Source organism: Gobio gobio, assembly GCF_949357685.1.
Source record: "Gobio gobio genome assembly, chromosome: 4".
NCBI classification, from domain to species: domain Eukaryota; kingdom Metazoa; phylum Chordata; class Actinopteri; order Cypriniformes; family Gobionidae; genus Gobio; species Gobio gobio.
Window position 1 is genome coordinate 46310408 of NC_137100.1, and position 16548 is coordinate 46326955.

The 16548-nt window shown below is 36.5% G+C and overlaps 1 protein-coding gene across 3 annotated transcripts; it reads left to right on the plus strand.

Annotated features, from left to right (window-relative positions):
• The first annotated feature begins 353 nt into the window (after nt 1–353).
• On the plus strand, nt 354–15278 carry gda (guanine deaminase). Of its 3 annotated transcripts, none has more exons than XM_079813845.1 (14): nt 354–605; nt 4725–4813; nt 5103–5220; nt 5327–5414; nt 6111–6216; nt 7264–7291; nt 7444–7551; nt 8595–8702; nt 11350–11447; nt 11543–11610; nt 11881–12027; nt 12123–12241; nt 12386–12413; nt 12519–15278. In XM_079813845.1, exons 1-14 carry the CDS (start codon nt 480–482, stop codon nt 12584–12586), a joined length of 1299 nt encoding a protein of 432 aa, XP_079669971.1. In that variant the 5' UTR covers nt 354–479; the 3' UTR covers nt 12587–15278. The 3 variants fall into 3 exon arrangements, with proteins under 3 accessions (XP_079669971.1, XP_079669970.1, XP_079669972.1); XM_079813844.1 differs by having other exon boundaries at nt 382–605; nt 5049–5220; XM_079813846.1 differs by lacking the exon at nt 354–605 and adding an exon at nt 1255–1351 and having other exon boundaries at nt 4690–4813; nt 5049–5220.
• Nucleotides 15279–16548: the final 1270 nt, after the last annotated feature.

The following is a 16548-nucleotide window of genomic DNA, read 5'->3' on the forward strand; positions in this document are numbered from 1 at the left end:
TTTTAGAATCTCGTCGAATGCTGCTTACACTTTTAAATTGATTATTGAATATGTTGTACATATAATTTTTAATACAACCGTATGATTCTGACACAAGACTCCCTATAGACACCTACTACTGCTCATACATCACCATGACCACGCGCCCTGTGAGAGTTTGTAACATGATGGTATACGTAAGAACGCGTTAATTTTCTTATTTTAAAATTATTATTATCAGTAGTAGTAGGCAACTTGTTTGCCTGTAGGGATTAATAAATTAAAATCTACACAACGGGCGTTGGTGCGAGATCACCAATTACATAACTTCCCCTTGGCGCACGAGCGTTTGATTGGATTTTACGCGCTATGACGCGTTTAGAGCTGTTGTAGGCTAATGATTACCGGTTTATGACAATACACCTCCCAGTAATTCGGCAATATACCTCGAGACATATATAAAAGTTCAGAGAAGTCACATTTCGATATCTGTGCAAACAATGCATCAAAACGACACAACCGCGCGCATTGCGCACGTCTTCAGTGGAACATTTGTGCACTCCACACCTCGAACTGCTGTAGAAATACTGCAGAACTGTGTCTTAGGAGTCAACGATGAGGGGAAGGTTTGTTTAATTAATTTTCATTCACAAATTGTGTCATTTCATTTTGATTTTCATAATAATGTATGTAGGCCTATGTTAATACGTGTAAATATAAAAATATTTGTGGTACACTTTACAATAAGGTCTTCGTTAACATTAGGCTTTTTATTCTGCCCTCACATTGGCGTCTCTTCCCAAAGTTAGACAGATAGATAAACTCTTTCCAACACGTAGGCTTGTGGGAGAATGCTGCGTTATTCCACACCACGATGCATTTGTTGAAACAGAATGAAGAAAGGGGACGTAAAATAATGGAAATACTTAGTTATCTCCAACAACTTTACACTAATATGAATTCATTGTACATACTTCTTGAAATGTCAAAAAATCTATATTACACAGCTTTATAGCTAAATAGTAGGCTAAATTTAACGAATTGAATACAAATTAATTCACATTAGTGTAATGTTGTTGGGTATAACTTAGTAGTACATCCTTTCTATAGTTTCATTCTGTTTCAACATATTCATCGTGGTGTGGAATAAAGCAGCTTTCCTCCACTAGCCTAAGTGTTGGAAAGAGTCTATCTCAGGGGCGGTTCTAGACCCGTTTTAGGGGGGCTTTAGCCACCCTGTCTGTCATGCCCCCCTAAAACTATCAACTATCATGTGTATCAAAATTTATTGAAAGTAGGAATCACAGAATCAACACCGGCCGCCACATATTGCGTGTCATTATTCAAAACACGCAGCGTATTCGTTGAGCTCGTTCAGCTGCATTTCCTTTCCCTGCTCTCCCTCCGTCTCTCTGTCACTCATGCGCGTCTCTCGTGCGCTCTCAAATAGCCAAACCGGCTTTTGATAGAAACAAAGTCTAAGCTTTTAAAATTTTAAACAAAATTCAAACAATAAATAGTGTTTTGGCGCTAATGTAGCATAACAGTTAAAGCCAGAGGAGTTGAAAAAAAAAAAGTTGCGACAGGCTTTCATCTCGCTGCGGCGCGCGCGGTCACGTGGTTCATCGAGCTCTCAATACTTCTAGCGCTGTCAATAATACGCAATGTTTCCCCTAGATTTTTTTCCAGCAGCGGTGCTGTTACGTGCCGGAGGTTGTTACCAAGCCGCTCGTCAGGGGGGTCCGGGGGGTCCGGGGGCATGCACCTCCGGAATAAATAAAAAATTAAAATAAACCATGACTTCTGGCAAGTTTTGTGGATAGAAATAGACATTTTGAACATTAAAATCCAAATTAAGCTTTTCATTAGTTTAAAAGGTGACTATCTTATAGCCTATTTACTTCAATAACCTGCAGGGACGTGCAGAAAGTTCCTAAGGGGCAAGGGCTCAAATGTAAGAAAGGGGCAATATGTAAAAAAACCCCAACAAAAAAACCCATAGTGTTTGGATACTATTTTATGTTTTTGCAAAAAGTCTCATGCTTATCAAGCCTGCATTTACTTAATCAAAAATACCAGAAAAAACAGTAGCCTAATATTGGGAAATATTATTACATGATGTTTTTTTTTTTACCTTAAGTTTTTATTAATCAAATATATTGTTGTTTTGATTCACATTATGGCTCAATCGTCACCAAGTTTATTAGATGCTGCCCCTTTAAGACGCAGATCTAAAATCATTCTCCCTTTTACGCCCATTTAAGCTAAACTGTGTTTAAGTGAATACTCTCCAAGCCTGTCATTTTGATAGGCTATTTTGTTGTGTATTTGATGGTTTAGTCGCGCACACGAAGCATATGTGCAATTCGGTCCGTTTCGCAGCGTGCGTACACACACACACACACACACACACACGCCTGCCTTGAACTTGGAAACAGCGTCTATTGCGCGGATTATTGTGCTTTTCATTTAATCAAACACGTTCTGCAATTTAGCCAAAGTGGAGAGTGCATTTGCCAACAATCACGGATTGTGCTGAATCTGACGTTAAATGCATGTTTGAGGAGAAATGACAGCGCGCGCTGTGAAGGGAAGGAAGTTGTGCTAGACGATGCGCGAGCATAGTTTATAATAGTTTTACCTCATATCTTCTTTTTTTAATCCTTGGAAGCGAAAAAAAGATTAATATCACAGCCCTGTGATATTGTGAAAGTGTAAGCAGACTACATTTTTGTTTAGTTCTCTGGCCATCGTCAATCTCTTTCTCTCTCCTTTACAGTGTGTAAGTGAATGTCGTGATATTACTGATCGTGAAGATTTTGCAGTGGCGCTGAAAATCCGCTGCGCCGCTGTGAATACATTGTAGGGGAAACACTGATACGTGACTTTCGGGGACCTCTTTTAAATGCTTTTCTTATTAAATAGAATAAATTAACTTCTGTATTAGATGTAGTATCAGCATGTTTTGGAGAAGTGCCTTGTTGATAGTTAGTTAAGATGTTCTCAACCTTGAGGGAACTGTTATTCTCTGGAGCTTTTGTATGTGCGCTGTGAGCTGGCTTCTGCTGATGAAACTGCAAACTATCCTTCAGTAAATTTGCTGCAGACAATCCTAGATATAAAGAATTACAATAATCCAGTCTGGACGAGATAAAAGCATGTTTCACAATCTCCATATCTTTAAATGTCAAACAGCTCTTCAATTTGGCAATGCTCCTCAATTGAAAGAAACAACCTTTAACCACCGCATTAATTTTTTTATCGAATTTTAGCTCAGAATCAAATATCACCCCAAGATTCCGCGCCTGCGAGGTGACATTAGTGGATAAGGGGCCCAGGTGAGGTGTGATCTTTTCGGCAAACTTAGACGGACCAAAGATCACCACCTCAGATTTAGACTCATTCAACTGTATTAAGCTAGTTGCCATCCAAGCCTTCATCTCGTCCAGGCAGTCAAGCAAGGCATTAGGTTTGAAGTTGCCATTGCACTTCAGAGGTAAATACAATTGGGTGTCGTCGGCATAGCAGTGATATTCCACCTTATATTTTTGGCAAATTATCCCCAATAGTAGCAAATAAGGAGAACAGTACCGGGCCCAGACATGAACCCTGAGGAACCCCTGATAATACAGGCCTGGATGCCAGTGGATCGCAAGATGAATGCTTCAAGTTTCGTCTGTGTTTAACTAACTTTAAATTAGGCAATTGACTGAATGTAACTGTCTTGGAATCTTACTATGGCATGAATTAGATGCTTTGTTTCCAGAGAAGACCTAGAGAAACTCGTTCATGCTTTCATCACCAGTAGGGTGGACTATTGTAATGGTCTTCTCACCGGCCTTCCCAAAAAGACCATTAGACAGCTGCAGCTTTCAGAACACTGGTTTCCAGTTACATTTAGAATTGATTTCAAAGTAATGTTACTTGTTTATAAATCACTTAATGGCCTAGGACCTCAATACATTGCAGACAGATCACTCAGATCATCAGGATCAAGTCGGTTAGAAATACCAAGGGTTATCTTTGTATTCTTTTAATTCTTTCTATAACTGTTTTAATTTAACCTTGTTTTTATTTTTGGTTACAATTTTATTCATTTTTGGTTAGTGCTGTCTGGTTGGGAGAGTTGGGAAGTGAGACGGTACACGCTCAGACGTGAGTGTGCAACACCAGGTCCTTGGAAGGGCTAGGAAGGGCTACTAGTGTGTCTCACAAACCGAAAATCTCTGACTCTTCCGTTCAGACAGGGGAGCCCGAATTTAGTGTTGTTATTTTCTTTTTTATACATGGCATTTTTATTTCTTATGCATATGTTGTGATTATTCTATCAATATTTTAATACCTTTTCTATGTAAAGCACTTTGAATTACAATTGTGTTTGAAATGTGCTATATAAATAAACTTAATAAAATTAATAGCAAACATTAAATAAATGATCCAGAACACTAATGTATTAACAGCGAATTAACAATGAGCAAAACATATGTTACAGAATTTATTGATTTGTGTTAATGCTAGTTAACAAAAATACAGCCGTTCATTGTTTGTTAATGTTAATTCACAGTGCATTAACTAATAAAAAAAAAAAATTAATGATGTATTAGTAAATGCTGAAATTAACATTAACTAAGATTCATAAATGCTGTGGAAGTATTGTTCTTTCTTAGTTCATATTAACTAATGTTAACTAATGAAAACATATTGTAAAAGGTTATTCTTGTTTTATTTGTTTTCTCTCTGAACAGATTGCATTTATTGAAAAAGATGAACATTTGGTCAGTCTTTCCAAAATATGGGCGTTTGAAACTTCAGACATAAAACAGCTTGGACAATAGTGAGTACATTTATCAATACAAATTGCATATATTCTATAGTCTAACAATCATAAATGCATGAGTCTGATCAGGGTGCATAGACACTTTTGCATTCAGAACAATCGTTTAGCAGTAACAACAGTTTTAAGATCAACATGTCAGTATTTGGGAAATAATGAGAAATTTTCCATATCCATTGTTCTGAGTTCTACAGTGCTTAATTGTACTCATTTAGCATTCAATTTTGCTCTTCAGTGAGTTTATTATGCCAGGAATGGTTGATACACACATCCATGCATCTCAGTATAGCTATATGGGCACTGCCTTAGATCTGCCTCTGCTGGAGTGGCTCAACACTTACACTTTTCCTGTGGAAGCCCAGTATGAAGACTTGGATTTTGCCAATGATGTCTACACTAAAGTTGTGGTAAGTTTGTTTAAATTGAATAAATACAGTCTTATTAAACTAGTCACACTGACAAAGGCAAACTATTTCATTTTTCTTTTTTTCTGTTGACTGTTTGGCATTGAAGAGAAGAACCTTAAAGAACGGCACCACCACTGCTTGTTATTTTGCCACAATACACACTGATGCATCCCTTCTGCTTGGAGAAGTCGCAGGTAAAACACATGCAACCAAGGATACACAAACACACACACATGTATGGTTTACTATCTTTGTGGGGACTTTCCATAGACGTAATGGTTTTTTTTATACTGTACAAACTGTATATTCTATCCCCTTACACTAACCCTACCCCTAAACATACCATCACACAAAACTTTTAGCATTTTTACATTTTCAAAAAACTCATTCTGTATTATTTATAAGCTTGTTTCCTCATGGGAACCTCAATTTAGGTCCCCACGGTGACACGAGTCCCCGTGAGTCTGTGTGCATTCAAGTTGAAGTCACCTCTGGGACAGAAAAATATGAACACACACACACACACACACATATTGACAGAATTTCCCCAGTGACCAGTTGGATAGCTCCTGGGGTGGCAAACACAAAAACATCCCTTCTTTAACCTTTGGAGTTTGTCTTGCTTTTATCCTATATTGTATTAGTTCTTGTTCCTGCCAGTCTGTTGAGTAACTAAATTTGTTTATGTTTGCTTTTTTTATATTATGTAACAAGATAGATGTGACCTTTCATTCTGTGAAGTAAAATTATAATCTGTCTAAACTTTAATATTATCTAAAAACAAATCCACTGTCCACTATGTTGCTGTATTTAATCATTATAACACAAGATAATAAATCAATCATTGATTTTAGATTGTGATATACAATATTTCCCCCCTTTTCCACCAGATAAGTTTGGACAGAGGGCTTTAGTGGGTAAAGTTTGCATGGACTGCAATTCTGCAGTTCCACAGTACAAAGAAGGTCCACGCGAATGTAAAGAGGAGACAGATCGGTGAGTTTCGGAGAAGACTGTGTGACTATACTGATACAACAGTGTCAGTAACCTCATGTACACTGTAAAAAAATTAAAAGTTGAGTTAGCTTAAAAAAATAAAGCACCCAGCTGCAAAGCATTTTTGAGTTTTCTCAACTTCCGAAGTTGTAGTTGTGCCAGCTCATTTTTGACATACTGGTTTTTCACGCACCCTTACTCAGCACTTACATTAAATATTTGTTGCAAGTTAAAAAATAAAAGACTAAAAAAAATTATTCAAAGGAAGATTTCACAAACCACATCCTTAGCAGTTAGTTGCTTATATTTATTTGAACAAACCTGACCAAAAGGAAAACTAATCACATTAATGGTGACTTAAAAATGTTTTTAATGTTAAAGCATCATCAAAAACATTAAATAGATGTTATCTTTTCATTTTAAGGAATAATTAAATGTACACATCCTCATTTAATTACTTGCGACCGTTAAAGTATATAGTATGAATGGGGGTAGTATGTATGAAATTTTGGTGTACTACATCCACCAAGTTGTTACTGTCACATAACCTTCCAATACAATTGACATTCAAAAATACATGAAAATATTAATCTACCTTTAAAACCTTTCAACTTTAAAATAGAGTGTGTAACAAAATAGTTTTTTTACAGTGTGCAATGTCCAAAATTACTCATTTGCTGTCAGAATGTGTTTTTATTCAAATCTGATATAAATCTAATCTAATCCGATCAATGAATTTAAAGATATGTTTCTGGTTGAGATAGCCCTCCAGTTAGGCCAAGAAGATTTGTCTGCAAGGGTACTGTTTAAACGCACAGTTACCTGACAAATATTTTTAAAGCAAACCTGACTCTCCATTTTCTTACACTCCAGATAGGGGTTATACTATATATATATTTTATTTTATTCACTTATTTTGAATAATAAGAATTCAATATTTTAATTCAATTTCTGTGTAAAGCACTTTGAATTGCCACTGTGTATGAAATGTGCTATACAAATAAACTTGCCTTGTCTTGCCTTGCCTTGATTCCTCGTCATTTGCAGTTTCATCAAAGAACTTCTTAAAAAGGAGGTAAATAAACATTTTATCACAGTCATTTTTATTCACTGAATTAGTTTATTATATAACTCTAGTTGTTATGCTGATCAGAGTTGAGTAGTTTTGTTTAAATTCTTCCAGGCTCTGTGAATATGAAAATAAAACTATTATCTAACTGTTTTTAGTATCCCAATGTAAAGCCTGTGGTCACTCCTCGATTCGCTCCCTCCTGTTCTGCTTCACTACTCAGCGAATTGGGTGAGATCGCCAAAAACAACAAGCTTCACATTCAGGTTTGTCTTCCTTCACACATTAACATCAACTTTAAAAACAAGGATTTACAACGGTTAAATAACATACAATTGACATTCAGCTCAGCTGGATTATGGCATTGTTCACATGACAGAAGATTGAAACGTGGTATGACGTAGTATTTATGTGGATTTATTGACAGAAATGCAATATAATATGCATAACTATGTTTTCAGTGGTGTACCTTATAAACCGTTATGTTTTTTAATTACAATAGAATGAGCCATTTCTATCTACCGCGGGTTCCCTTACAGGGAAGTCATCATTTTGCGCCGTCATGTTTCTACAGTAGCCCTAAGCGGACAAACTGCTCTACTGAGTGCTAGTCACTCTCTGCGCCCTCCTCCGACAACATCTTTGTCCTGTATCGGCCACCTTAACTTCTCTTTGTGCTTCGAAAGGGAGGGGTGAGCAGTGGGCAGTTGCAATTCACAACCTCACCGCTAAATGCCGCTAAAATGTACACAGTGCACCTTTTTATGTCTAAAATGCATGTTTGAGCAGAACTTGCACAGATATTTTGTAAAAATATGTCAGTGCCATTGTTTTGTCTCAAGAGGCACACCAGTAATGTATTTTTCTAAGGCATGTTTATAAAAGCCACTTAAATATCCTAACTGAACTAAAGCCTAATTCTGGCTTAGAGCCCTGTCTGTGAAACCGGGCCTACAAGTTTTTGTAGCCATAGTACTTGTTATGTTGTGCTCTTTATGTTCAGAATTCTTGTGAATGGTAATAATGAAGTGAACTATGGGTGTGTTCTGCTTTGTGTACTGGCCATTGACCATAAGATGGAAGTTTACGTTCTGCTTGCATATTTCTAAGAAATATGCATACATTTAGATACTCGATCCGAATATATAGTAGTGATTGCAATTTTGCTTTATAAAATAATTATAAATTATAATTGTAATTATTAGAAATATTATAAACTGAAGTTCCAAACCTGTAATTTACAGGATAAACACTAATAGACAATGAGTAAAATGAATAAAACCTTTTTCTACATTAATTAAACCTATAGAGTCACATCAGTGAGAACAAAGAAGAAGTGGAGCTCGTGAAGACATTGTTCCCAGACTGCAAATCCTACACTGATGTTTACCTCAAGCACAATCTACTTACAGATAGGGTGAGTTGTACTCAGAGATTGTTGTCACGTTAAACACCTGTGTTACTGATTCATTGTATTGTGAGTTCTGAACTGTGTTACAACATATCTATATAGCTTTAATGAGCATATACAGAGTCCAAGTGAGGGTCTGAAGTCTATGCATTACGTCAGCAGTTTCTTCAGTAATCCCATTACATTATTCGAAAACTGCTTTACCTGAGATGAGATGTATGAAATATTTATTTTTGTGTAGCAATATTTCATTAGTGGTTTAAAGCACCACTGTGGCATGTTTTGAGTTTATTTGTTCATGTTTTGAGTTTATTTGTTCATGTTTAGAGTTTGTTTTTGATTCATGTGTGCTGTTCTGTTCATGTGTTTCGCTGTCAGCATGTTAGGCCCTGTCCACACAAACACGGGTATTTCCAAAACTGCAGCTTTTTCTATGCAGTTTGGCCATTCGTCCACATGCAAACGCAGTATCCGGTCACTGAAACCGAACTTTTTTGAAAACTCTTGCCAGGGTGAAGATTGTGTGGACAGTGAAACCGGAGATTTTGGCTTGTTACGTCAGAACCGGAACTGGCAATAACCTTTTTTCCAGGCTTCTGAATGGCCAACATGGCTTTACCGGTAGGGTTATAATGACATAGCGTGTTTTTAGCGTTTTCATGTGGAAGCTTTTTTTTTTTTTTTTTTTACGGAGGAAAAATTCTGGTAAAGCCACAATATGTATTTTTTGCCACTAGAGGTCGCTTATTCAAAACAAAGGCGTAGCTTGATGACGCCTTCATTTTGTGGCGCTTTTATTTTGCCGTAGACGACCACTTCCTGCGTGTTCGCTCTGCGGCTACTATGAGACACTTGCTGCATACTGCAGTAAGCTAGATCGATATTAGGCATGGTAAAACATGGTACTCATGGTAAATCAAGAAAACGAGATTTAAACAATAAGTCTAACCGTGTTGAGCTATATAACAATCATTAGTTTTCTAGTGATGAACGTATCCAAACAGTTGCTCACCTGTCTAATAAAACATAATATATTAAAGCATCTTTGATGTTACCATGTGTAACCCCTCCTGTTCAAACCGCCTGCTCCAAGCAGGACTTGAACCTTGGACAGTCTAACAAGAAGACTAAAGACTGCAACCTCTAGCATCAGTCGCTAGAGTGTCTCTTGAGATGAGAGGAGTGAGGTTTACTCGCACAGCAATTACTAGCTGGCCTCCGTTTTCTACGGAAATCGAGGGTAACGCGGACATGACGTCATTGATAGGCAATGCACGGACACGGTCGTATCCCGGTTACAATTGCTTGTTTCTCTGGATTTAAACATTCTTGGAAATGTTTGAGATAATGTAAGTACACAAGTCAAAAAATATATAACATTGTTCTAGTGGTTTTTGAATATTTTAATCCAAAAATCGTACATATTGTGCCTTTAATAAAAATACCTGTGTACCTGTGAACTAGGCCTTAGTTCAGTCTTCCTCTGTGTCCTGCCTGTTTGTTTGATTATTGATCTAGTTATTTCAATTCAGTTGTGTCTAGTTCATTTACCCTCTCTTGTTTGCTGTTTATTTAAGCCCTGTGTTTAGTCCTGGGGTGCTTCTCAATATCCCTCCTTGTTTCCTCGCTCCTCTGTCCTGCATCCTATGTCCTCCATCTGAGCTCAGCCATCTTGTAGGAAATCTCAACTCTCTAATTGCATCTAGGAGTGAGGAGGCTTCCTGAAGAGTCATGAGCGAGGATACACATGGTGTATCCTTTGCGGAAGTGTTTTGTCGACTAAATGTGACGCACGTATAAATTCTCCTCCCCCTTCACATCTTGCCACAGTTTATTAATTATTATTATAATTATCCTTATTGTTTACATGTACAAGACACAAATGTAGGCCCTATGTCAAATTACAACAACTGTAGTAGGACAGTTGCAGAATTATATCAAAACACAAAATTTAACTAAATGTAATACTAGTTAATAACTAGGAATAATTCATTGTTAATAATAACTGGTAATATAAAACAATACGGACAGATGTGGTATTTTGTGGAGGTTGAAACTATTGCAATATAAGAGAATCTGAGTATTTCAGTTAGTTTGAGTTTTGTCATAATAAAGTCTGCTGCACTAAGATCCAGTTTCATCTCAGCTGCAACCAGAATGACACATTGCACTTAAACTAAATAAATAGGGAGGAGCGGGTGTAAGAGGTCATTGACAATGAACAATTGACATTGTTTGAGCATACACTACCCTGCAGTGATGAACTCAATACAAGAGCTCGTCCTCATTGATCTAAATATTAATTCTGATTTATGAGCTGGGGCGAAATGTGGTGACGATATAGGGGGCTCCATGATTTGGGTAACTAACGGAATTGGGCTACTTTTAAGTCCTTGCTGCGGGTTAATTTATTTTTTTTGCACGGGTGGATTTTTCAGCCCCCGTACTTACATTATTTACCACATAAATAATGAAAATTTTTCATTATGAACATTTGAACATTTGAATCTGTATGGAAAAGTTATTTTGATTGCAAAGCACCTTTCCAATTATTGGTCCTTTTTAAAAATACACTAGTTGTTAAATTGAACTTCTGCAGAAAAAAAAAAAAAAAAATGTATTGGATCATGTAAACTGATGATGATTATTGCAGACTGTAATGGCCCATGGATGTCACCTAACCGATGAAGAACTGGAGATCTTTCATGAAACAGGATCTGCAATCTCACACTGTCCTAACAGTAACATTTCGTGAGCACCTCTAGCCTTTTACTTTTAGTATTAATATTCAGATCCCTTTAATATTTGTTATATCTTTTAATTTATTGTCTCTTTTTCCCTCCCAGCATTTGCAGTGGGATGCTAAATGTACGCAATGTTTTGAAACACAAAGTGAAATTGGGTTTGGGGACAGGTGAGGTTTATTGCATTTCCATTACTAAATCCCTGCTCATTGATTATTGCAATAGGCCATCTTGCACATTATAGTGACATTTTCTTTCTTAGCAGAAAGCTTTAAGTTAATAGGCTATACATGTAAAGTCAAATCAGTCACCTGTTTCATATCCAGGTTTATGTATTTATTTGGTGAGTAGCCATGTAATATGTACAATCAGTCGGTCATTATCCCTTAGATATTGTGTATTGATTCTGTATTTCATGGTTTTGTCTGTGCCATCTGTAGATGTAGCAGGAGGCTACTCCCCATCCATTCTAGATGCTATGCGAAGAACTCTGGACACGTCCAAAGCCCTGACCATCCAGGACCCTCAGCATCAGACTCTAACCTTTGAGGAGGTTTTCAGATTGGCTACACTTGGGGGAAGTGAAGGTAAGATTCCAGCTATGATTTGACAAAGATGTTATTTAATACTTGTACAGTACACTATATAAACCTGCCTGGCTGTTTCCCCCCACTCCCTACAGCCCTCTCTTTGGATGAACAGATTGGAAACTTTGTGGTAGGGAAGGACTTTGATGCCCTGCGAGTGAATGTTTGCGTTCCTGATGGACCGATCGATTTGTTTCCTGGTGAAGTCTCCAAGGTTTGACAGATCTCCTACTGACCCATAACCCCCCAACCCCTCCTCCCTCCTGCAAGATAACAACATCTGGTTTCAATTCAAATTCCCTAATGTGTAGAAATGATATCTCATACCCATCTGAAGTGCTGTTTTTTCCCCAACCAGGTCATTTTGGAGAAGTTTCTAAATTTAGGTAAATTTATTTTATTTTTAAACATGGTATCCTTTCAATTCAGTCATTTCAGATTTGTCTCGTCTTATCTAAGTCCTTACACATATGTATATTTTTTTTTAATAGGTGATGATCGAAATATTACTGAAGTCTATGTGGCTGGAAAACAGGTGGTTCCATTTCCAGATGAATAGTTAATATATATTCCAGTATTTTTTTTTTATTAAATTTTATTTTTTATTTTTTACCACAAATATTATACATCTACTCAGGACAAACATTTTTGTAAGATCACAGTTTGGATAGACATTAGCTTAACTCCACCCACTGGCAGTTTTTAAAAAATGCTGGAAAAGTGGGCAGAGCCCAGCGGAGACAGAGGGGACAAACCGAGGGCGGGGCTGAGCGGAGGGTGTGCACCTGAGACCCGCTGTGACGGGTTGTTTGACAGCTGTCTGACTCGCGAGTCGCAAAGATGGAGAATGACTGGAGTGACGCCAGCTTTGCAACCGAGCGGTCATTCTCCTGCTAGTGAAGCAGCAGCGCAAGAGAACTGACCTGATCTATGAACAGTCAAATCCTTACACTGAATGCCACTAAAAATAGATCAGATATCTGATATACATACGATGTATTTTCATTCAAATTAACTGAATCAATAAGTTCAGACCTATTGATTGATTGATTGATTGAGTGTTTTATTTGAACATGTTAAAAAAAAAATAATAATAATAATAATACGAATAACAGGAAGAGAATATGTATGTACCTAAATCATACATTCCTACATACTTACAATATAATTAAAAATACCAAATAAAAAAGAACATACACTTCTCGATACACACTTCCAAAATTATTATAAAGAATTAAGTACTTCAAATAAAAATAACAAAACAATTTCACATGTTCAAAAAGGAGTAGGAAGAACTTTTCTAGTCCTACCCCCACCATCTCTATTTTTCCCTTAATTAACACAAATAGAATCGTTGCTTTACATATTTACATAAACATACACTATATATCTACTTCCAGTACTTATATTCACATATTTCACAGATGCATACATTCATAACTCAGTACGTATACACAATTCTATCATCTTCTTTTCCATTTATCTATATTACACCCAATAAAACCCATCCAAACAATCCCAAAAACATACGGTCAGTATACGATACTAACATCTCAATTCCTTTTCATATCCCTTCAATATTTTGATTTTAAATATTCTCTTAAAATTACTCATTGTTGTACATGTTTTCATCTCTTCACTACAGTTATTCCATACATGAACTCCTTTGGTTGTTATGCAGTGTTTCTTAACATTTGTTCTTATAATTTTCCTTTGTAATACCAAATGTCCTCTCAGATTGTACTTGCTCTCTCTCATTTGAAACAACTCTTGGATACTTTTTGATAATTGTTGATTATATATTTTATACATAATTTGTGCAGTTTTAAGTTCTACCAAATCTCTGAATTTTAGTGCTTTTATTTTGATGAAAAGTGGGTTAGTTGGTGCTCTATAAGTAGTTTTATTTACAATTCTTAAGGCTCTCTTTTGAAGTATAAATATAGATTTAGTGTTTTTTTTGTATGTGTGTCCCCACACCTCCAAACAATAAGTAATATATGGAAGTATGAAGGAACAATACAACGTGTACAATGAGCGTTGATTTAATAGATATTTAGTTTTATAAAGTATTGCAATTGATCTAGATATTGTGGCTTCCAACATAATTTTTCATCAATTATTACTCCCAAAAATTTAAATTCTTTTACTTTTTCTATTTCAATGTCATTTATCGCAAGTTTCTTATGCATGTTTGTTAAGCGATTACCGAAGATTAAGAATTTAGTTTTGCTTAAGTTCAATGTTAGTTTATTTACATCAAACCAGCTCTTCATCTTTTTTCATTCGTTTTCCACTATATCCAAGAGTTGATCCAAATTTTCCCCAGAGCAAATTAAACTAGTGTCATCAGCAAATAAAATAGTTTTCAGCTCATTTGACACCTCCCATTCATTATTTATATATAAATTAAACAACAATGGTCCCAGCACTGACCCCTGGGGGACCCCACAGGTAATTACCTTGGACATAGATTTACAGTTTTGCAGTTCTACATATTGATATCGATTTTGTAAATAGTTATTTAACTAAGAAAGTGCCACCCCCCTGATTCCATATTTATGTAATTTCATGGATAATAATGTATGGTCTACTGTGTCAAATGCCTTTGTAAGATCCAAGAATATCCCCACTGCATATTTTTTTTGTTCTATTGCTGTTGTTATTTCCTCTACAAGTTGAATAAGTGCATGTGAAGTTGTCCTATTAGCCCTGAAACCATATTGCTGATCACACAGTATATTGTGTTTAGCAATAAAACTATTAAGTCTTACAAAGAATTTTTTTTCTAGTATTTTTGAGAACTGTGAGAGCACTGAAACTGGTCTGTATGGACCTAAAAGCCTATTATAAACGGATTTCCTCAAATAAGTTAGACTATATATGCCAGCACGTTAAGGTATTGTTGTTCGTTACCGAGGCAACCACTTGCGTGTCAGGGTTTGAAAGTGAGTCTCATGTATGAAAATGATCTGTACCCTTCGTACGAATCTGTACGACCTCAGTCGTACGAATTCATACGATTTTTGCTAAATCGTACGTATTTGACGAGTTGCCAAATTCGTACGAATTTGTACGAATGACTTACCTCAAACCCCGCCCCTAAACCTAACCGTCACTGGGGATTAGACAAAACGTACAAATTCGTACGAGTGAGGTCGTACAAATTTGTACGAATTAGCCACATCGTACAAATACATACGAATTGGTTGTGAGATAGCGTTGTCTGTACACATGACGGGCGGCAATAATATCGCAAGAAAAGCCTGACGTGTACTGACAACTGCATTATTTAACCGTATTTTCTTCATTACAATGTTAAAGCAAGTGTCAAGTGAGTTTCATTCATAATGTTTCTCTTTCATGTAACATGACAGTTCATACTGGAGTGAAGCCGTTCTCATGTGATTGGGGAAAACATTTCTGAGGGCATGATATAGCATCATGCTCAAATCGTATTCCTTTTTTTTTTTTTATTAAATTACAGTAATGTCTTCTATTTACTATTTGTGTTGATCATGGAAATATGTTTTTGATAAAATATCACTTGTAATAATTTCTATTGATTCAATCAACTTTTAATCATAGACATGGCTACTGACAATAAAACATTATGATATGAGATGAGAAGAGATTCAAGTTATTGTCATTACACATGTACAAGTACAATGCAACGAAATTAAGTTTGGAGCAAGCCTCCGAGCCGCAGCTATTTAAAGCGCCGCCACACGCTCTCCAGAAATAAAGAAATGCAGATTGCTAAGCATACATGCAAACATTACATACATAGTACACGTGGTCACGTGATGGTATTTTTTTGTTGGGAATAGTAATTAAGGGAGATAGGAAGGAGGAAAGGGAGGCAGACGGTTGGATGGGGCAGGGACAAAAAGATCAGCGCCAACGCAGAACGGGGAGCAGATAGAAGGCACGTCTGCTCTGTATGAGATCAGGAAGTGGAATATATTATGGTTATCCTGATTTTTATTTGTTTTGATTGCTTATTCATGATAATACACTGCAAAACAAGTATCCGTGACACTCTCACACACAGCTTCATCAGTCTCTTAGCTGTCTGTTTCACCTGTTCTTTTACTGTTTATGACAGTTCTCAATTAGGAGCACAGCTCACTTTCTTCTCGCCCTCTACGTACAACAAACAAGAGTTCCATTTTTTCTAGCAGATATTTGTTCAGTTGCCTGCAGACACTGAATTATCTGAAGCGATGTCTCAATCAGATTCGTAACAGGAAATGCAAGAACATCAAGAGCGTTGGATGAAGTGGACATAGACCTAACGTTACAGTCAATTGAAAGCAACTCTGCAAATACATATTGTTTATCAGAGATGAACATCTTATGGTTGACAAATTGTGTATGCTGTCTGTGAATGACGAGTTACCTACATTTGATTTCAATTCATTCAGGTAATACATTTTACAACCAAACATATTATCAGTGGTTCCTGATGTGTTTTAATGCTGTTCAAATAATAGGCCTACAAATAAGAGCCAGGACTAC

Coding starts and splice junctions, on each gene's coding strand:
- gda (XM_079813844.1), top strand. CDS start 480: ATGCATCAAAACGACACAACCGCGCGCATTGCGCACGTCTTCAGTGGA. Junction 5,221..5,326: donor ATGTCTACACTAAAGTTGTG/GTAAGTTTGTTT, acceptor TTGGCATTGAAG/AGAAGAACCTTAAAGAACGG. Junction 7,552..8,594: donor ACAACAAGCTTCACATTCAG/GTTTGTCTTCCT, acceptor TTAAACCTATAG/AGTCACATCAGTGAGAACAA.